Source organism: Bos indicus, chromosome 6, assembly GCF_029378745.1.
Source record: "Bos indicus isolate NIAB-ARS_2022 breed Sahiwal x Tharparkar chromosome 6, NIAB-ARS_B.indTharparkar_mat_pri_1.0, whole genome shotgun sequence".
Taxonomy (NCBI): domain Eukaryota; kingdom Metazoa; phylum Chordata; class Mammalia; order Artiodactyla; family Bovidae; genus Bos; species Bos indicus.
The window spans coordinates 41,542,438-41,564,893 of record NC_091765.1 but is presented as its reverse complement, the minus strand read 5'-3'; the positions used below and the strand labels follow the sequence as shown (position 1 = coordinate 41,564,893).

The following is a 22,456-nucleotide window of genomic DNA, read 5'->3' as shown; positions in this document are numbered from 1 at the left end:
TTCTTTATCCATTTATCCGCTGACAGGCACTTGGGTTGTTTCCATATCTTGGCTGTTATGAGTAATGAACATGAAAGTGCAGGAAACTTTTCAAAGTACTGAATTCATTTACTTCATATATATATACTCAGTATATATTTCTAAATTAGGTGATAACTCTACTTTTAATTTTTTGAACAACCTTCATAATGTTTCCCCAATGATGGTACCAATTTACAGCGCAAAAAATTACCCTTTCTCCTTATCCTTGCTAATATTTATCTTTTATTTTTTGATAATGGCTATACTAACAGGTGTGAAGTGGTATCTCATTAAGGTTTTGATTTGCATTTCCCTCATGATTAGTGATGTTGAGCACCTGTTCATAACCTGCTGGCCACTTGTATGTCATGTTGGAAAAGTGTCTATTCAGGACCTATGCACATTTTTTAATCAAGTTATTTGCCTTTTTCTGCTATTGAGTTGCATGAGTTCCTCATATATTTTGGATATTAACCCTTTATTAGATATATTTTTAAGTTATATTTTAAAAAGGTGAACATTTATAGCTCACAAGTCAACAGGGTGACATTTCCACCCAGAATTAGATATATAGTTTGCAAATACTTTTCGCATCCCATAAGTTGCCTTTTTATTTTGTTGACTTCTTTTTTTATTACCCAGAAGATTTTCAGATTGATGTAGTTACACTTATTTATTTTTGCTTTTATGGCCAAGATATCAATTTTAATTGTGAACATAAAAAAGTAATCATTGAATTTTATTTATAGGGCAAATTGAAGGGCTGTACTGAGTTACCTAGGGCAGAAAAACAAAGAAAAACCCCATCTGGAGACCACAGGTTATGTGTGTTTAAGTAAGTGATAAGAATCCTGTGAATGAGCAGGAAGGAAGCGCCATGGATTCAGTTAACTACTAGTTTGAAAACTTATGTTGCAAAGTTATGGGGATTAATGGATTAGTTAGAATGCCACAAAACATTTTGGGAGGATCATTTTGGGTGTAACATTCATTCCTAGGCTGATAAGTACTTGTGCCAATGCTTGGCTTTTTAATTCATTTAAAACTGTGTGGAATAATGAGAAGAAATAAGGGACTTAGGGTTGAACAAATCAGAGTTTGAATTTTGGTCCCATCACTCAACAGCTGCATGACCTTGAGCCTGTTATTTAAATTTTAGGAGGTGCAGTGTTCCTCTGTAAATTTCCTCTGATTATATCTGTTTTCAGAGTGACTAACAGGGAAAAGCAGAACACATAAAGCATCTGGTATGTGGTAATTACATAATTAGTAGTGACTATTGTTATCCAACAAGTACCTATACTGCACATCAATGAAGTATGATTTGCCCTCCATGGAGGCATGTGGGGAGCTTAAAGATAAAAAAGAAATGATTTATGCCTTCCAGAAACTTACCCTTAATTTGTGAAGATGTTCACCCAAGCGGCTATAATATACTGTAAGACAGAGAGGAAAAAAAAAAGTACTACAAAAACACAAAAAAAGGGATAGAGTTGTTTCAGTTCTGCTTGGAGAAGTTTCATGGAAAAGTTTTATGAGCCTGACAGGCAGAGTTGGTGTGGAAAGGATTTTCAAAATACATGCATTTTTTTTTTTTAAACGAAGTCTGTATGATGGAGAAGCACAGAATGAGTTTGGAGGAAGGAAGCTGAGCTGTCAGGTATAGTGAATAAACAGAAGGCTAACGAGATACAATCCTCAAGCTGGTACCAGATCATGTAGAAACCAAGATGGTGCTCCAAGGAGCGTAGACTTTATTCAGTAGGCAGATGGGGAGCCATGGAAGGTTTGGAGCTTCCCATGTAGCTCAGCAGTAAAAACCCTGCCTGCCAATGAAGAAGACATAATGAGATGTGAGTTTGATTCCTGAGTCTGGAAGATCCCCTGAGGAAGGTAATAAGTAACTGACTCCAATATTCTTACCTGGAGAATCCCATGAACAGAGAAGCCTGACAGGCTACTGATCATGGGCTCTCAAAGAGTCAGGCCCAACTGAAGTGACTTAGCACACACACACACATATGATAAGATGACCGTTGTATCTCAGGGTAATTTCCCTGCCAGCTCTGAGTGGTATGCATAAGCATGGAGAGACGTGTAATAAAAACAAGAGCTAGTAGTGACTGAGCTCTTAATCTGTCCTAACAGTATTACTCATTAATTCCCTCAAGGGTCCAATGAACTAAGTGCTATTACCATGTCCCCTTTTACAGATGAGGATATTAAAGCATGGAGATGTTAAGTAACTTTCCCAAGATCACACAGCTAGTAAGTAGTCAGACCTGAATACAGAAAGTCAGGCTCTGGAGTCCCTCCTCCAAATCATTTTGCTCTATTTCTTCAAAAGCTACCCTGCCCTGCCTTTGCCTGATGTTTCCTCTTCCTTCTTGCTCCTAAGTTTGCTCACCTCTGAAACAGGAGACTTGAATTTTGTTTATGAGATGCTTTCTAACTCTTGTTTTTTGTTTTTTTTTTTTAATTTTGTATTTTAATGTGAGCTTGATCTGTTTGGTCAGTAATCAGGGAGACACAAACGTGAAATGGTTGTGTAAGTTAGACAGAAACTCCAAAAAATTTTGTTTCTGATTGACTGTTCTTAAACTTTCTCTGGCTCCAGATTTACTCAAATCAATTAAAAACATACAAACAAGCATAGAAAGTACACAATGAAAGAATATACCTAACTATATATTTTGGTGTTTTGAACGGCAATGAGCTAATGCATAAGGTAACTCTAAACTCTAAGATTTACAAATATTAAGAATACTTACTAGTTTATCATACCCATGCTTTGAAACGATGTGATGATTACCACTCAAACCGGAATATTAGTTCACAATGACTCACACAGAGCTCCAGGATAAGGCAAATTCACTGAAAAAATAAAGTCAATATTGCACGAGAGTCCCTTAAGCCTCATTTCTCTCTGCGCTCAGCTAGTTGGGACAAAATACACACTTCGCTTTTCCTGACTTGTAAACAGGCTTTCTGAAGCAGCTGAATCTAAGCTGTCACTTCGCCTTTCGGCATTTTCAGATTGTTCTTATTTCAAATTCGATGCTCTGGTCCCTGTCTGCAGCGGGAGTCCAGCCCCCGGTTAGTTTCCGTTTCCAAGGCAACTGACCAGCCCAACAAAGCCACTGGCGGCAGCGGCGGCGCGGGGCGCGCTGGTCCCGGGGCTGCGGAGCCATCACTGCCGGGCGTCCTGTTTTCTGGGGACCTTCCTGGTAACCTCCCGGGTCTTCGATTGATCTGCGCCTTACTTCATGCGTGGCTGTCTTTCTGTGTAAGAGTGATAAAGAGGAAGCCGATAATTCCGACAGGCCCGACTTTATCCGGCTGCCACTTCTGGCCTCTGCTACAGTAGACAGGATGAATGCATTTTCTCTCATTCACGCCCTCTCTCCATCTCGTCGTCTCCTTGCGCTCTCTCTCCCTCTCTCTCTCCCTCTCTCTCTAGCTCTCCTCCTCCCCTTCTCTGGCAGTAGCCTTCTTAATGTAGTTTAATGGCTTTACAAAGAGAGCCAGGCAGAGGAGCACTTTCCAGTAGCTGTGGTCGGACCATGACCTAGCTGACCATGAACTTGGAAGGGCTTGAGATGATAGCAGTTCTGATCGTCATTGTGCTTTTTGTTAAATTATTGGAACAGTTTGGGCTGATTGAAGCAGGTTTAGAAGGTAAGGGAGTGCTTTTTAGTGACTTCTAAAAATTCTCTGTTTTGCAATAAAAATTTCTTGAGGGAGCGTAAGAGGCACCTGGAATGAGATCAGAGAAATGTTACTCCGGGGTGGACTTCAGGAGAGGTGGGTTTTTCAGGGTAGGAAAGATTAATAAAATAAACTTTTTTGGTAAGTTTCAGTAACGTTTTCAGAGCAAAAGAACGTTAAAACTATGAGAAACACTTTGAGTCCGAATGTTAGCACTTAAACTGAGATAAAATGTTTATAACCGGTATATCTGCTTGTATTGAGAGCATTTAGTCCATATTGATGTTATTTCACTTTATCTAATATCCCCTTTTATTGTATAAGCAAATTTTATTTGGATATATTGTGTGGTCCACTTGTTTCTTGCTGTGTAAATGCATTCATCAAATGGAGATGGTTATACATTGATTATAATTTCTTATGGTTTAAGTTTGGAGCCTAAGAATGACAAGGTTTTTATAAGGTTGTCTCAAGCAGTATTTATAACATTACCTATTTTACATCCCAACGGAGACTCTAAGGGGCAGAGTCCCCAACTCATATGACAGACTTTAACATAGATTCCGAAGAGTCAATTGTTTTCCAAGTGTTGCTGTTTATGTTCATCAGACGCTCATTCCCCTATTTTCCTTAACAATCGACTCGTTGCTTTAAAAAACTAAGGTGTGTACTTGCCTGCATCTTTTCCTTAATTTGATGTTTCTTTGAGAATCCGAGTAAATTCAGATTATTATTTGCTTACTGTGCAGAACACACAGAGTTTTTTGCATACAGCCAGTTATTGTTTCTATAAAGTTGTCAGAGCAATTTTTAAAAGCATCCCTAGGTGACGGTTGACGTATTTGTGCTTGATATGCTTTTTGCTTCAAATTTTAAACTCGAATAAAAAATGCAGGTATTTGTAAATGTATGTACGTTCATAACTAATCCAGTCCCCCAGAGAATGACTGCCACATGTGACATAAATAAAGCTGCCTTGACAAACAGCAAACGTCAAATTATAGCAAGTGTGTCACTCTGATGTAGGTTACAGAAGCCTACATCTGTAACTGCTTGTGGGGGGAGATGGTATAAAGCAGGGATTGCTACGGAGATTTTAAAGTTTACGGAAAGCTTTTTGAAAGCCCTCTCTGGTGGCAATATTTACCATTTGAAGAAGAGGATAAAACCGTAAAATCTGGAAGTAGTAACTGCTGTTTAAAATTGACTTTGCCTTATGCATTGTTGTGACACCAATAACTTGGTTTGGCTTCTCTGCCTTTTGGTGTGTGTTATTTTCCTGGCAAATGTGATTGGGACCTCCCATTTTAATGCCCTGGTTTTTATTCTCTCTAAGACTGACAGTTCCTTAGAGTAGTGCCAGTATTTCTAGCTCTGTTGAGGTACTTTCTTTTTTACCTGATTTCATGGATGATTTGTGGTCATTCTTAAAACACTTTTTTTTGAGAGCTGTTACTCGGCATTTTGTGATGATACCTCTCTAGGACTGCTTTTGTTTCAGGAGTACAAACCAGATGATAACATGCATTTCCTTCCCCTAAGGACTGCTACCCTTTATGAAACTATTTCCCTATTCTTTGTTATATTTCAAACTGTACTAATTTGTATGAACAGTTTCAATCTTGTATTTTATAGTTTACAATATCAGCATTTTCCAGAGCAACATTGTACTAATACTGTGGAGAGAATGTGCTTTCTCATAAACTTCAACGTAAGCCCATATCTTCATTCCAGATTTTAGAAAGTATTTTGAGATAGTAAAATGTTAATGACCATATCAAGGCAGATTATACTCAATATGTATAAGTTGACCGAGAAAGAGAGCAGTAGTGCTTTCCATTGTGAAGTTTAAGACTTATCTCCAAAGTCAAAGCTAGAGTCAGAAAACCTTCAACAGTATTTAAGTTGGCCGCATAGTTTGCTTACTGGAGATATAGAACAAATAAACACACTAATATGCTATATTTCATTGTATATAGTTTGAATATGTAGCTCCGAATGTGCACACTTTTAAGTTACAACCTAGTTTTAGTGAATAAAAAGGATCAACAGCATTTAAAATAGTATCTTCATAGATTTTTCTAAAGCTGTTTTCAAAGCAAACACTGATGCTCATTTCATTTTCAAACAAGAGTTCTCTTTCTCCCCATCATTTAACATATCTAAGCCGGGGATAATGATTCCTTCACCTTTCTTATTTCTGTCTGCTCAAGTGACCTAGTAAAGAAATTTGAATATTAGATAGAAAAATTTGAACTTGGGTTAAACCCCTATGAGGATGATTTTGAAATTTCTTTTTCCCTAAGCAATTAAACCTTTTCATCTAAACTTACAAATGTTTTATAGTGTAGTCATCATCCGGAAGGTAGTTTTTTGTTTTATTGTATATGCAGTATGCAGTATGTTCTCAAGGGCACGTGCAATACTGTGTTTGCATAATGTAGTTATCTTGCTCTCAGTATGTATGGGAAAAAATGTACTTCAAAATAAATTGATAACATTAAAATATGAAATATTTGTATTTGCTTATCTTTGAGTACTTTGAGCTCCCTTTCTTTGCACAAGCCTGTAGAATGGGTCCAGGATGTCCTGGGTCCTCCTCTGCCAGTCTATGGATGATATGCAGAAACACATATACACATAGATCCATGGCATGTGCTAAATTGCTTCAACCATGTCCAACTCTTTGTGACCCTATAGACTGTAGCCCGCTGGGTTCCTCTGTCCTTGGGATTCTACAAGCAAGAATACTGGAGTGGGTTGCCATTTCCGACTCCAGGGGATCTTCCTGACCCCGGGATTGAACCCACATCACTTTCATCTCCTGCATGGCATGTATTTATAAATAAAAAAGTGGCATTTAGCAGGTAAGGTTCTTTGGCAAGAGAAAATGAAACAGTAGTAGGACTACAGACTTGTACTTCTGCTTTGCCACTCCCTTGCTTTCTAAATTTGGGTAAGCCACTTTACCTCTTCGGTTGTCTAAAATGAAAAAATTGGACTTGATAATCTACACGGGAATTTCCATTTCAAAAGTTCTATAAGTCTGTCAGGTAATCCAGATTCGATCATTTATATAGCATGTATTCTTTCTTAGGAAATGGGTATTAATGTCCCACTTTGGGACTGACAGACAGTGCTGCTACTCGGCTCATCTTTCCTTCTCTTCCATAGTGGGCTAATTCATCAAACCTCAAGGAGATTTTCGTTGCATTTCAGGAGAAGAGAGAAATGTCCTTCCCTGTAGCTTTAGAATTTGACATTTGGGGCTGCTATTTTAGGCATCCTTGTGATAGAGTTTCTCAAAACTTATATGGGTTTGCAACAACAGATAAACACATCATGTTATAATTTATTAATGTTTCATAGTCCGGTTCTTTTTCTTTTTTTTGCAATTCAAAGTTCAGTGTTTCTTTTTTTAAAAAAAGAAATATTAATACCAGGTGAGTATGCAAGCATAGGGTTGGAAAGAATTGGACATGACTGAAGTAATTGAGCACGAGCACGAGCAGGGTGCATGCAAATAATATTTTTACCTTGAGCAAAGTTTTGAGGATAACACACATGGCCAGGGTTTTGAATTCACAGGTTCTCTCTACATAGTGAGGAATTTGGGAAGCTCAAGAGTTATGCTGGTCTGTAATATTCCTAAAACCTCACAAGAGTAAATTATCTATTTTCCAGCTATAAAAATGAAAGTGGTTTTCTGTTAACAGGTTCCAAGGAGAAATTGAATCAAAATTTCAATGGCAAAGCTATTTCATTATCTCTGTATGCAACACTGGGCTGTGAAAATATCCACTTTTCACACAAATATGTATTAAATCATGTTGAAGTAGTTACTGAATTAAGAAAGAATCATCCTTCTTCCTACTACTAACCTTGATAAAAGGCAAAATTTTACAAAAGTGCAATAACACACATGACTTGAAAAACAGTATCTTTTATTTATAATCCTGTTCATAAAAAGACAAAAAGGAAACCAACTGCTAAGCCCTTTGTAGAGTATGCACTAGGATTTCTTTGGCACTTCTGGTGCTCACTTTATTTAGCAGATATCTATGATACTGTAATACAGCTTTCCCATGAGAGCTAAACAAGACTTTAGCCATATACTCAAAGATGAATGTTCAGAACCCAACTTCTTAATTTTCCTTTGTTGTTGACAGAAGTGTAGGTTTGCTGGGTCTGTCAATAAATTGGGCCAGTTGGAAAACTCTACTGACTTTGTGACCATTCTGTGATCTTTAATGAGGACTTGATAGGGAAGGACCTATAATTTCTATCTCAATAGCTTAATTGAAATTTACAAAGCAGACTCTTTTAAAATTCTCTTAGCATTTTTGCTTCTTCAAATGCAATAGAATGTTAAAGCTGTGTGTATTTGAACTATCAGAAAGGTCTTTCTAAACTGAAATGTTTAAGAAAGATAAAATCATTTATGGAGATATTAGAAAGTGTGAATAATTTTTTTATCTAGGAGTGGAATAAAGAGAATACTTAGACAATTTGATCTTATTTAGGATCTTTTATAGTTAATATTTCAAAAACATTAATGTCTACAAAGGGACTATTAGAAGAAGAGATTTATTATGTTCAGAGATTTCTCAGAGGATATAGAATTATTTTGCTTGGATTCTAATCACTGTTTCACCTCTTAATAGTCATTTGATTCTGGGATATTACTTTACGTCTATAATCCATATTTTATCCATACAATGAAATAATGATAAATGATGTTAATATCTTACTTATTAAGGGTTACCAAAGTGCAAGGCCTGTGTTGGACATAGTATACTATTAAGCTGTGTACTAAAGTGTTCTATAGTTTAGTATATAAATAGTATCACTATTAGTATACTAATAATCTTATTTAATCCTCACACTAGGCCTGAGGTAGGTAATAGTCTTATTTAATCTTTACCCTGGTCCTGTTCTCGGTTTAAAGATGAAAAAATAGAGCTTCAGAGACTAACTTGGCTCAAGGTTACTCAGCCAGTAGGTCAAAGAGCTGGAATTCAAACTCAGGCCGTCAGGTTCTATATCCTATTCTATAATTTTCATCTCCCAGACATTACAGCATGATGCAATGGCAAATATTTGGTGAAGAGGAGAAACTGTTAAGTATCCACTAACTCTTTCTATAAGACTTTTTGGACCACATTCTCTGTGTGAGACACTCTCAATCACTAACATTGTTTAATAATCAAAAATATTTGTACTGACATGCTGTCTATACTAAGTACAGCAGAGAGAAGAGTATAAATCCTCTATCTTATAAACTAGGCAAAATGTTTTACTGTAAATGAATCTGCATTAAATTTCAGTCAAATCAAAGATAGTCTTCAGGTGAACTCTGGGATAAAAATTAAGAAAGTAGATATATGTGTTCATCCTCAGACAGAGCCCCATTTCTGTCTAGTTTGTCTGAAGGTGACAGGTGGGAAATCTGGAAATAGATGGGACAGAGGAGGGGTGGTGAGGGAGCAAACTGTATATCTGGTGTTATAGTATAGAGATGAAACTCTGAATCCAAGAAGGGTTCTTTTTGTTTGTTTTATTTTGTCTTTATAAAGGGGTCTAAGAATTGGAGCATAGACAAAGGTAGTAAGATGATCCACACTAGAATTTTGGATCGAGTGCATCTAGCATTGATTTCTAGTGTAGCACAAGCTTCAGTGAGGTTTTAGGCTTGATAAGATGGTCATCAACAAAAATACATACTCTAGCCTTTATCAGAAGGTGTAAAGCATGAAGGAACCCAAATAGTTCTAGCTATGTGGATCAGAGTTCAAGGGAAAGAAGAAAGCTTAACTGAGTTGAGAATTCACTGTTGGACAAACAGGGTGAGAGGAGTATTACATATACTGTGCCCTGAATTATCTTATCAACCAATTGAGATTGTAGGTGTTATTTCTGCTTTGCAGATGGAAGAAAATGGAGATTCAGAGTGATTAATAATTTGCTCAAGGTCACAGGGGAATAAGGAAGGAACCTGGATTAGTTCCAATACCTTCATAGTGGCATTGATCCAAATGACATTCAAAATGACTATAGAAGATAAATATTTAGAAATGAGATAAAGTTTACACAGATAAAGGCCATAACATAAAGTAAATCTCCTTACAACTATGCCTAAAAATAGTTGCTTTTTAAGCACTTGACTTTTATCTTTTGTTTTAGTTCTACTTTGTAGAGGCATTCTATGTAAAATCACAGCTATGATAATGAACAAAAAGAAAATGAGGAAGAGGGAAAAAGAAGGAAAGATACATCTGTAAATCACGTAATTGAAGCTCTGATTTATCAAGGCTTCATAAAATGGGAAATCCTTTAGAAATTACCAATTCCAAATCAATCATTTCATAGTTGAACAAACTGAGTCCCAGAAAGAGTAAATTACTTACTCAATGACTTGATCTTGACACTGTTCTCTGCAGAGAAAAAATCTAATTTATTGTGCCCAGACAATAAACTTCAAACATAATCTAAGTTCTGGCAAATATTTATCTAAATTATAGCACTCCTTAAATATTTTGCTGCTGGACCAATCACTCTAAAGTTCAAGAATTCTAAGATGTAGATGATGAAATCTGTTTACAAAATATCCTCAGGCTGAGGGACTTGTGCATAAATTGATACGGTTTCCACCTTGATGACTTGTCTGCATATTAGTGGTAGAGAGTCATTACCCCCTGGCAGCCATTCAGTGGTGCCAATGGATGGATATTTGGAAGGTCCAGGATTAGTAGCCAGTGGATACATTTACAAATCACAAGGGTATTTATCCTAATTGTTCATCACACTGATTATTAATAGCAAGAAGCACCTTGTTCATTACTTGCATCATCTCACAGAGGCCTACCTTGACCTCTCTGTTTGAAATTTACCCCCACTGTCCAGGCTGTTGGAAGCAATTATTTGAAAAGCATTGAACATCATCAAGATGAATCTCATTGCTAAAAATACACCAATCATATGGATCAGTTCTTACAGAGAGGACATAGCATATAGATGCTAAGAATACCCTCTAAGCCAAAGTAACTGGACAACAATCAAATCCTGTATGTAATATGTATTAGTTGTATGACTCTGGATAAGCACCCCAGTCTTCTGTGCCTCAGTTTCTTTATATCTTAAATAGGAATAATCCTAGTACCTGCCACCTTCGTTTGTTGTACAGATTGAAATGAGTTAGTATTTATGTTTGCTTAGAGCCAGCTCTAGAATATCATAAATAATTTCTGTGTTTTGCCATTATGGTTAGGCACCATCATCTTTCTTTCTTAAAAAAAGGAGGCCACCACTCAATATCTGAAATAAAAACTGAATTTATTGCTTGCTAAGCAAGTGGGAGCTGAGCTTCTAGGATACAGTTGTTCAGAGGAAAACACTGCTAATGTTTTATGCAATTTGAGGCTCTCCAAAGAGTGGTTACTATTAATGGGAAGTTGTCATTGAACAATTGGGTTGGGTTTAAAACTGGTTCTGTGGCTACTTGTTACTATATTCGAAAAATGATCATTCATTTCCCTTTGTGAATCTACAGTACAGGAACTTTTTATTTTCACAGTGAACAACACTGAGGATTATTTGTTGAGCACCTCCCAAATATCGGCCACTGTTCTAGACACTGGAGATTCAGACTTAAGGAAAGCAACAAAACCTTTGCTCTTGCAAGCTGATATGCTAAATTTTGAGATGAAAATACTATAAATGCCACAGAAATGTATGGGAGACAGAGTAGTTGTAGTATCATTCATTCATTCACTAAATATGTGTCTCTACTATGTTTCACACACAGTTCTAGGCACAGTAATGAGTGCAGTCCAAGTCCTTGTGGAATTTACATCCTATCAGGGAGGCAAGACAAAAAGCTATAGTAATAAAGGAATATATAATCTGATATTTAATAGAGGCAGACACAAAATACAAGAGGAGAGAATCAGGGGTGTTATAATAGAGTGATCAGAAAAGGCCTTTCTGAAGAAGTGACTTCTGCCAATACTTTTTAAGAAATGAGTGTGTATAACATTGTAAAGTCTGGAACAAGAGAATTCCAAGCAAAGTGATAAGAAAGTACAAGGGCCTTTGGTTGAAAGTTTGTTTCTTGTGTCCAACGAACAGAGGGAGGCTGGTGGAAGTGGAGCAGAGTAAGCTGGAAGGGTGATGGTAATAGCAGAGGGATGGTCAAGGGCACACCTTCCAGGATCATAGCCACAACTTTGGGTTTTGTTCTTTGTACACTTGAAAGCCACTAAAAGATTAGACTAGGAAGTCTCTTTTTATTATTTAGTCACTAGGTTGTGTCTGACTTTTTGCAACCCCATGGATTATAGCCAACCAGTCTCCTCTATCCGTGAGATTTCCTAGGTAAGAATGCTGGAGTGAGTTGCCATTTCCTTCTCTAGGGGATCTTCCTGACCCAGGGGTCAAACCCACGTGTCCTGCATTGGGAGGTGAATTCTCTGCTGGAAGTCTCTATGAATCCCCTATTCCAGATTCTTTTATTGGCTCTGATATCATTTTTCATGCCATGTCTGCCTGCTCCAGTCTCAGCAAGGGCAGACACATCTTTGCTTTACCCTGGACAACCACCAGGACATTGACTCATTACCTTTTGCCAGACCTCCCTTACATGGAAGAATTCCCTCTACTTCCCATGACCCATCTTTAGCATGTGTTCAGGCCTCAATATTAATTTCCCTTTGCTAAGCTAGATCTACCATTCTACTAGCCCAAGAGGGTTAGTAGGTAAGCAGGTCTAGTCTTCATTCCTCCTTACCAGGCTACTTCAAAATCCTAGGATACAAAGCCTGCTCTTAACTGTATCTACAGGAGCAATGTAAACTGTCTTAGTAAGACTTTACTAGAGAAGATATTTTAAAAATTTAATAATATTTCCTGAGCACCTACTATAGTGAAAGTATTAAGACAGTGGAGGCAAAGAGGAGAATTTCACAAAAAGGAAAGCTGTGTTGTTATCCTTTGAGTAACTCCTCCTCCCCCACATATTAACTCCAAAGATAAATATTCAAATTGGGCATGTTCCAAGTTGAGATGAGAATAATATACCAGATATTTGTACTAATAACATTATTTTGGAGCTAACAAGAAATAAAGAGACTTTAGTCCCACCCCCTCATTTTATGACAAAATTGAAGCCCAGGAAGGTTAATTGACTTGTTAAAATTTATAAAACTAACTGGTAGCAGTAGATACCATAATAAGTACACCATCTATGATGGTGTGATAAATTACATTCTGAGTGAGAAGCTAATAATTTTACATTTCATAGTATCTAATTTTTACAGAACCCTGTAGAATAATTGTATTAGCCACAACTGTAGGAATTCTGGCTCTTTATTTACTTAATATGAGTATTTTTTTTATATTGCTATTTTCTAGCGTTTAGGCTTATGCTCAGGAAGATGGGGGTAGGAGGAGGTCTCGGGTGCACAGGCAGAAACAAAGCTCATTAAAAAACTAATGAATTATGCCAAAATATGACCCACAGTCGTGAAGACATCAAATGAATATGGAGGTAAGGCCTCAAGCAGGGAGGTCCCAGAGCTGGTGAGCAAAAAGGTACCATCACATGCTAGTAACACCATAACACCTGAATAAGAAATTTGTTGAGTCTATGCCAGGCACCGCAGTCAGCATTGTCTATGAATTAGACTTGTTGACAATTTTTATGAACCAGTTATATAACTGAAGATTAAAGAAATGAGAAAGTATATGCTCTGGAAGTTTCAGTCACTTGGAGGTACATAGAGGTGGTCTAGCTGGGATTAAAATTCATACTATTGACATTGAAACCATCATGTTCCCACCCTGTCTGCTTCTCAAGTAGGGCTGAGTCATGGTCAGGATTATTTATTTGAGGTAAATAAAGGTTAAACTGCAAATTCCCTCGAGTGTGGACCTCCTCCGATTCCCATTCAAAATAAATGTTAACTTCCACACCAAATCTTGTATAGGTGTTTTTTCCCTCTTTTTTTTTTTAAACAGGTTCTTATATTCCAAATCAGGTTTCCCAGGTGGTTCTAGTCGTAAAGAACCCATCTGCCAATGCAGGAGACATAGAGACAAAGGTTCGATCATTGGGTCAGGAAGATCCCATGGAGGAGGGCATGGCAACCCCTACAGTATTCTTGCCTGGAGGATCCCATGGACTGAGGAGCCTAGCAGGCTACAGTCCATGGGGTTGACATGGCTGAAACGACCTAGCACATATTTCAAATTATATAAGATTCAGGCCTGACTTAACCAAGATCTGTTCCTACTGTGAGCTTAGAAAATCTTGCATTTTTTGGCATTGTGAAATCTATGGCTGGGGACACAGAAATCAAGGTCTATCCTCCAATACAGAAAGCTGGATACAAAGTTCCCATTAGGGATCCCCATTTGTTTTTGTTGTTCAGTCACTCAGTCATGTCCAACTCTTTGTGACCCCATGGACTGCAGCATGCCAGGCTTCCCTGTCCATCACCATCTCCTGGAGTATTCTCAAACTCATGTCCATTGAGCCAGTCATGCTATCCAACTTTCATCTCATCCTCTGTCTTCCCCTTCTCCTCCTGCCTTCAATCTTTCCCAGCATCAGGGTCTTTTCTAATGAGCTGGCTCTTCACATCAGGTGGCCAAAGTATTGGAGCTTCAGCAGTCCTTCCAATGAATATTAAGGGTTGATTTCCTTTTGGATTGACTGGTTTGACCTCCTTGCAGTCCAAAGGACTCTCAAGAGTCCTCTCCAGCACCACAGTTCAAAAGCATCAGTTCTTCAGTGCTTGGTATTCTTTATGGCCCAGCTCTCACATCTGTACATGACTATTGGAATAAATGTGGCCATTTATTGTACATAGTGTAAAATTCAGGTAGGACAAAGACTGAGAAAATGAGGCATGGGTGAACATAAATAATGAATTTATCATTTATTTATAATTTGTTTTATTTATGATTACCTATTACAGCTGTATGCTATAAATTTGGAGCGCCACCATAGAAATCTTTGTGTTCACCTTTTCCCTTGTCTTCATCTATGACAGATGAATGTTTCCATGTTCATGGGTATTTATTCATCATACATACTTTCATTTAGCTTATACTTAACCAAAGTTTTACTGTATGCTGTTCTAGGGGCTAGGGATACAACAAGGACAAAAACACTGAGGTCCCTGCTGTTACAGAGGAGTTGGCCTTGGTTGCAGTGGAGACTTTCTCTCCCTGTATTATAAGCTACAGATGGCAGAGGATACCAGTGTAAATGTTGGTACATTCATAACAGGAAGTTGAGAGACACCATGTGTGATTGCTCTCTTCTTCTGTTACTATGAAATGGAGGTGAAAAGCATTTGTGGAGTAGGGAGTAATGGATGTTTTAAAGAGAGAGAAAGTACAGTTTAGCCTTTTTAGAACTTGGGGGAGTGAATTTACTGAGCAATTGTGAGACCATTGCTAGGCACCGCTTTAGTGCCCATTTGAGGTATGGGATCATCATTTTAAAAGAGTCGGCAGTCCAGGTTCGATGCACGATACTGGATGCTTGGGGCTGGTGCACTGGGACAACCCAGAGGGATGGTACGGGGAGGGAGGAGGGAGGAGGGTTCAGGATGGGGAACACATGTATACCTGTGGCAGATTCATTTTGATATATGGCAAAACCAATACAATATTGTAAAGTTAAATAAAATAAAATAAAAAAATACTAAACTAAAAAACAAAAATAAAAATAAATATATCTAATCTTTAAAAAATAAAAAATAAATAAAATAAAAGAAGACTCTCCCTGACTGGGATAAAGTAAGCACTTTCTTAAGTACATTACTGCTAGATCATTCTTTCCAGAAATATTCAAAGAGAAGGGAAAAATTGGGTAGGAAGTTGGAAGAATGAGAAAAGTAGCTGGGAAATATTAGAGAGAATATGGTTAATACAACCTCCAAATATGCAAAAACAGATATAGTGACTCAGACTGTAGAGGTCCAACTACAGAAGATTTGACATGGAACTAGGTGGGGGTTATGGCCTCCAGCTGTGTGATGAGGCAGGGATCAGTGATTGAAAATTTTATTTCTCAATTCTGTATCTAGTTGTTGTTAATCTGTATCTAGTAGTTACTAATCAATTCCTAGCAGCTACTAATCAATACCTGCTGCTGCTGCTGCTAAGTCACTTCAGTTGTGTCTGACTCTGTGCAACCCCATGGACTGAAGCCTACCAGGCTCCTCCATCTATGGGATTTTCCAGGCAAGAGTACTGGAGTAGGGTGCCATTGCCTTCTCCAAATCAATACCTAGTAGTTACTAATCTGTGACGTGTCTTCAAAACTGTGATTCAAGGACTATTTAAAACAATGAGGTATGCAATTTTGTATGTCTCTCCACATGTACAAACTTGTGTGCAAATATGTATTTGTATAAGCATACATTAGACTCATGAGGGCCCACACTTAGATACATCACATGCACATAGTCTCCAACAACATAAACGATGAACTTCATCAGTTAATTTGATAAACTCTTTGTCAGTTTAAAGAACCTGATTCTTAATTCTTTTGCATCAAGATCTGTGAAGATTCTTTGGGAGGTGAACTTATATTTAACCATATATGTAAGAACAAAGGCACAGTGCAAAAGAGCACTGGAGAGAGAATGAAATTTGACTGTGGGTTGAATGATGCTAAAGCTGAAACTCCAGTACTTTGGCCACCTCATGCGAAGAGTTGACTCATTGGAAAAGACTCTGATGCTGGGAGGGACTGGGGGCAGGAGGAGAAGGGGACGACAGAGGATGAGATGGCTGGATGGCATCACCGACTCCATGGTTGTGAGTCTGAGTGGACTCCGGGAGTTGGTGATGGACAGGGAGGCCTGGTGTGTTGCGAGTCATGGTGTCGCAAAGAGTCAGACACGACTGAGCGACTGGACTGACTGACTGACTGAAGCAGAATATGCTATATGTCTGGATTAAAACCATCCTGACTGCAATCTGTACTCTAGCTATGTGATCTCAGGAAAATTATTTAAGCTTCCTGATCCTCCATGTATTCTATAAAATTCTCTACTGCATCTAGCTCACAGAATACTATCTGAAAGCAAAACATTTTTAATGGACATAAAGTGCTTGGAATGACTAGTTCTGACAGCTAATAAGTGTCCAATATGTATGTGTTCTTAGCTTTCCTGGTTCTTGCTCACCAGATCTTACACCTCCCTCCTTGAAGAAAGGCCCTATCTTTTGGTTTCCTGGATGCCTCTTCTGGGTCCAACCTGCTGCCCTTCTTAAGCTTGGATTCCTTCCTGATCAGTGTCATCTCTCCTGGCCATGCTTCAATTCTGAATTCATTCAGTTTGGGCAAGAGCCCTATTTCATTTTCATACTGATCAATCCCTGCGTTTGCCTAGCATATGTCCTCTGAGACTGTCAAATACCACTGTGTTGAAAAGGTGTTTAGAATATATTTCCTAAGTTAAAAGAACAAGTTTCAAAGCAGTATGCAAAATGATGATACCATTTTAAAAAGTACACACAGAGTGCAGAGAGAACAAACACCAGCATTTTTCATTTCTCCTTTGAACTTGTCCATTTTTGGCATGTGTTTATACAACATCTTAGAGGATACTTTTAAAAGGAAAAGAATATTAATATGAAATGCACAGTATTTTTTCCAATAGGAGAAAATGCAGTACCCATTGAAACATAGTCATTTATCAATTTAAAAAATGAAAAACTTTTTTTTGATCCAGAACACATATTTAAAATTGAGCAGGTCTATGTTTGTTTATCTTCAAAATAAGATCATTCAGAGGAAGCATCTCCATACTTGAAGGTCAGAGTTTCATAATTTGAAGTCATTTTTCTGCTTCAAGTCAAACAGTTTCCATGGTGGTTGACAAAAAGCTGTCTCTATAGAAAGTCATATGTTAGGAAGTTATCAAGGGCCTGGGATATTGACATTTTACCTAAAAGCCTCACTTATCTATAAGAGGAGCTCATTTTCTTCACCTTTTACAAGGAACTGTGGTTTTACGACTCTGAGGAATAAACCATTTCACTCCATTTATGTGTTTTGCTTCATTTCCTCTGAAAGGGAAAATCAGCCTGGGAGTGTGATATGTGAGGAAAGTGTGGGGTGAGGAAGGAGAGTACAGAGGGGAATTGTCTCCTTCTTGGCAGTTCTTGGCTTCCTTGACTTCTGAGCTTCAATCATTTTCTTTCTCAAACAGCACCTTGCCTGCATCAGAGTGGGCACCATTCACGAGAAAACCTAGGTACGAATTATTTAATTCTGGGGGCAGGTTGAAAGGGAAAGGGGGATAGAAAGGGGCTTTCAGCATTAGAAGGAAGTGTTTAAAGACCATTGCAAAGATCCCATTGAATGGCTCCTGAGCAAGGAATTCTAAAAACCTCACATTTCTTGTCTTCTTGTGAGGTCATGTCCAACTCTTTGTGACCCCATGGACTGTAGTTCATCAAGGTCCTCCAGCCATGGGATTTTCCAGGCAGGAATACTGGGGTGGATTGCTGTTTCCTTCTCCAGAGGGCCTTCCTGACCCAAGGATTGAACCCCAGTCTGCATTGCAGGCAGACTCTTTACCATCTGGCACCAGGAAATCCCTAAATACCTCACATACATTTTTTCTTTTCAAAAGTCCTTTATAAAATTTGACTGTAGGAATGATCCATATAGGACTTTCCAGGTGGCTCGGTGTATAAAGAATCTGCCTGCAATGCAAGAGATGCAGGAGATACAGGTTTGATCCCTGGGTTGGGAAGATCCCCCGGAGGAGGGCATCGTAACCCACTTCTGTATTCTTACCTAGAAAATTCCAAGGACAGAGGAGCCTGGTGGGCTACAGGCCATGGGGTCAGCAACTGAGTACACATGCACACACATGTGATCCACATAATTTTCCTTTTTCATTACTAGATTTTTTTCTTAAATAATGAATGTGAAGAGCAATAGGTTAACTTTTCAAATCAATGCAATTTGGGGTAGGATAAAACTCTACATTACAATTCTAGGCTATGATCTGGGGATACAATATAAGTGATACATGATTTGCACTTTGGAAGAACTTAAGTCCCAAAACAACTCCTCTGAAACAGTAGTATCATGGAAAGAACACTAAGTTGGTTTCAAACACTCTTATTTTTTGTCTAGACTCAGTCACTAGCAAGTTATCCGATGTTACTTTTCCTTCTCTGACAAGTGGGGATAATCCTGACCCCTTAGCATTCTTGTGACAACATTAATGGCAGTAGTCAACAAGTGGGGTCATCCACTCAGTACTTGTTACACACTGTATCATAGTTGGTCAGGTGGTATTAAGAGCTTGTACTCTGGAGTCTGACAACTTGAGTTTGAACCCTAGCTTGGGTCTTACCTGCTTTGGATTCTCGCGCACTACTTATCACTACTATATACTTTTGCTCCAGTGTCCTCATCAGTATAAAGGAGGTAATAATGGTGTTGATATCATAGAACTTTGAGGATAAATGAGCTAAAATATGTAAAGCACTTGCAGTGCCTGGCCCAAGGTAAGCACCGTATAAGCATCTCTTCTTATTTCCTTTTTTTTTTCCTTCTTATTTTCAATAGTTATTGATTTTTTTTCCAGCCTAGTCTAGGGAGTTTGTCCATTTTCTCTTTCTGTTAATTTTTTTTTGGTAATAGTGATAGTGGCTTCTGTTTTAGCTCAAGTCTCTCACACTTTGCATTGGACGGTTAGCACCTTGGGGGATAGCTGTGCTGTGAGCCAGTGTTGAGTTTGCAGTTCCCCTGGACTGGTCATCATATTGTGGTTCATGTGCCTCTGGTAATAAGGAAGACCTCATGAGGAGAGGCGGTGCATGAATCAAAACATAACCCTGCCACTGGAGGAACAAGCCCAACTTCTGGCAGTTAAACATCTTTCCTCCTCGGTAAAGCCAAGCAGCGCTTCAGAGAGAAAGAGTTTGTAACTCATGCTTATATCCCCTGCAGCAGTACTTAATATGAACTCAGCAAGTGGCTATGAATAAGGGAGTCAAATAACTGTAAAATACTACTGCTTTTACTTTGCTAAATCAAATTTTATAGTTTTTTGATTCTAAAATATTTTTGATATTATGTACATATTGTATTTCCCCAAAACTCAAAAGGAGGAGTAGGTGGGGGTGAAAAGTTAAAGAGAGGAAGTCAAATGGTAGGAGGCTTCCCAGGTTGCTCAATGGGAAAGAATCTGCCTGCCAATGCAGAAGACACAAGAGATGAGGGTTTGATCCTTGGGTTGGGAAGATCCCCTGGGGGAGGAAATGGCAACCTACTCCAGTACTCTTGCCTGGGAAATCCCATGGACAGAGGAGCTTGGCGGGTTCCAGTCCATGGGGTCACATGGCCTCTCAAAGAGTCGAACATGTCTGAGAAACTGAGCATGCACTCAAAATGGTAGGAGCCCTTATTAGTTTTTACATAAGCCATAGAAACCCTCTAACGGCATATAGACTCCTTTGCAAAATGAAATTAAAAGATGCACTCCTTGGAAGGAAAGTTATGACCAACCTAGATAGCATATTGAAAAGCAGAGACATTACTTTGCCAACAAAGGTTCATCTAGTCAAGGCTATGGTTTTTCCTGTGGTCATATATGGATGTGAGAGTTGGACTGTGAAGAAGGCTGAGTGCCAAAGAATTGATGCTTTTGAACTGTGGTGTTGGAGAAGACTCTTGAGAGTCCCTTGGACTGCAAGGAGATCCAACCAGTCCATTCTGAAAGAGATCAGCCCTGGGATTTCTTTGGAAGGAATGATGCTAAAGCTGAAACTCCAGTACTTCGGCCACCTCATGCGAAGAGTTGACTCATTGGAAAAGACTCTGATGCTGGGAGGGATTGGGGGCAGAAGGAGAAGAGGACAACAGGATGAGATGGCTGGACGGCATCACTGACTCGATGGACGTGAGTCTGAGTGAACTCCAGGAGTTGGTGATGGACAGGGAGGCCTGACGTGCTGCGATTCATGGGGTTGCAAAGAGTCGGACACGACTGAGCAACTGATCTGATCTGATAAGTATGGATATGAACTTGGGCAAACTCTGGGAGATGGTGAAAGACAGAGAAGCCTGTAATGCTGCAGTCCCTGGGGTCATGGACACAACTTGGCGACTGAACAAGAAGAAGCAGTATGGAATTAATAAAACATATCTGGTACCAGATTCTGCCACACACTTGCTTGGGCACTAGTAGGTCTTTTGAGAAGTAAATTAAAATGTCCACATTCTTTGTACCTCATCTATCATGTGGAGATAATAATATTTATGTCAGGGGATTGTTATGATGATTAAATGAATTAGTATATGTGTATAAGGCACTTAGAACAATATCTGGCCATACATAACTGTGTTTATTATTGACTTACCATTATACAGTCTTCCCTTGGTAACCTCTGGGAATTTGTTCTAGGACCCTCTTGGATGGCAAAATCTGAGGATACTCAAATCCGTTATATAAAATCACACTAGTCCAGTTTACCCTTAGGTTCTGCATCTGAGATTTCAACCACTTTCCATCAACAGTTTGTTGAATTCATGGATGCTGAACCCAAGGATGTGGAGGGCCAGCTGAAACATTCATCAGGTATTAAATGAATAGAGTCTAGTTTTTTCTTTTACATAGTGATTAGAAGAGTTATGGTACTTTGATTAGAACGCATTTATTTTCATGTATTTATGAACACTTTCTAATGGGAGCATTCATAATATTATTGGTATTATTATTATAGTATTGTTTTAATTCATATAAATTAATGTAAAATGAATGTGAAAAAAGTTTGTTTTTTTCTTTCCCAAATTAATGCAAGCTCATAAAATTTCAGGCAATGCAGAAGTCTGAGAAATTAAAAAAAACTTAAGCCCCTTAGCTTGCTCTTCTCTCCCATCTCCTGTTGTAGAGTACTACCAGAGTAATAGTAATACCAGAATAACATAAGTGCCAGAGTAACAGCAGTACCAGAGTAACACTAGTTTATAAAGTGTTTTCAGTAGAGTTAAAAGTCAGGCAAGAAAAGGCCTGTCTGATCATGGAATTTTGGAAACACTGTACTGTAGGTCCCTTTGGAGACTCAGAACATATTTGGACATATTAGAAGTGTTGAGAAATCTTGCAACCAAGTATGCTAGTTGCTCAGTCATGTCCACTCTTTGTGACCCCACGGAGCCCACCAGCCTCCTCTGTCCATGGGATTCTCCAGGCAAGAACACTAGAGTAGGTAGCCATTCCCTTCTCCAGGGGATCTTCCTGACCCAAGGGTTGAAACCAGGTCTCCTCCATCGCAGGCAGATTTGTTACTGTCTGAGCCACCAAGGAAGTGTTTTCAGTAGAGTCAAAGGTCAGGTAAGAAAAGGCCTCAATGACCATGGAATTTTGGAAACACTGCTGTCGGTCAGTTTGGAGACTCAGAACATACTTGGATGTATTAGAAGTGTTGACAAGTCTTGTAAGCAGACTGGCCTGCTTTTACTGCACCTTAAGTGAAGCTTACTCCTATTAACATCCAACAGAACACATTTAGGAAATGTAATAAGCTCTGGGCAGCATGAAAGAGTAGAAAGAGTGTGAACATCTGGCTCGAAAATGTTGGGATTGAAATCCAAGCTCTTTCTTTTAGTGAATCTGTGTTATTGTTTTTCATTTCCTTTTGCTTTCTTTTTAGCTTCTTTGTCAGTTTTCTTGTCAGCAAAGAA

At 38.5% G+C, this 22,456-nt stretch overlaps 1 protein-coding gene across 3 annotated transcripts in view; it reads left to right on the top strand.

Annotated features, from left to right (window-relative positions):
* Positions 1-22,456, top strand: part of KCNIP4 (potassium voltage-gated channel interacting protein 4) — a 1,318,263-nt gene that overhangs the window by 731,925 nt on the left and 563,882 nt on the right. Inside the window, exon 1 of one of the 3 annotated variants that reach the window (XM_070791225.1) lies at positions 3,452-3,699. The exons of the other annotated variants lie outside the window; for them this stretch is intronic. Within the exon in view, the coding sequence (XP_070647326.1) occupies positions 3,600-3,699 (100 nt within the window). The 5' untranslated portion in view covers positions 3,452-3,599. Of the gene's footprint in view, positions 1-3,451; positions 3,700-22,456 lie in introns of those variants that run through there. 3 annotated transcript variants of the gene reach the window in all.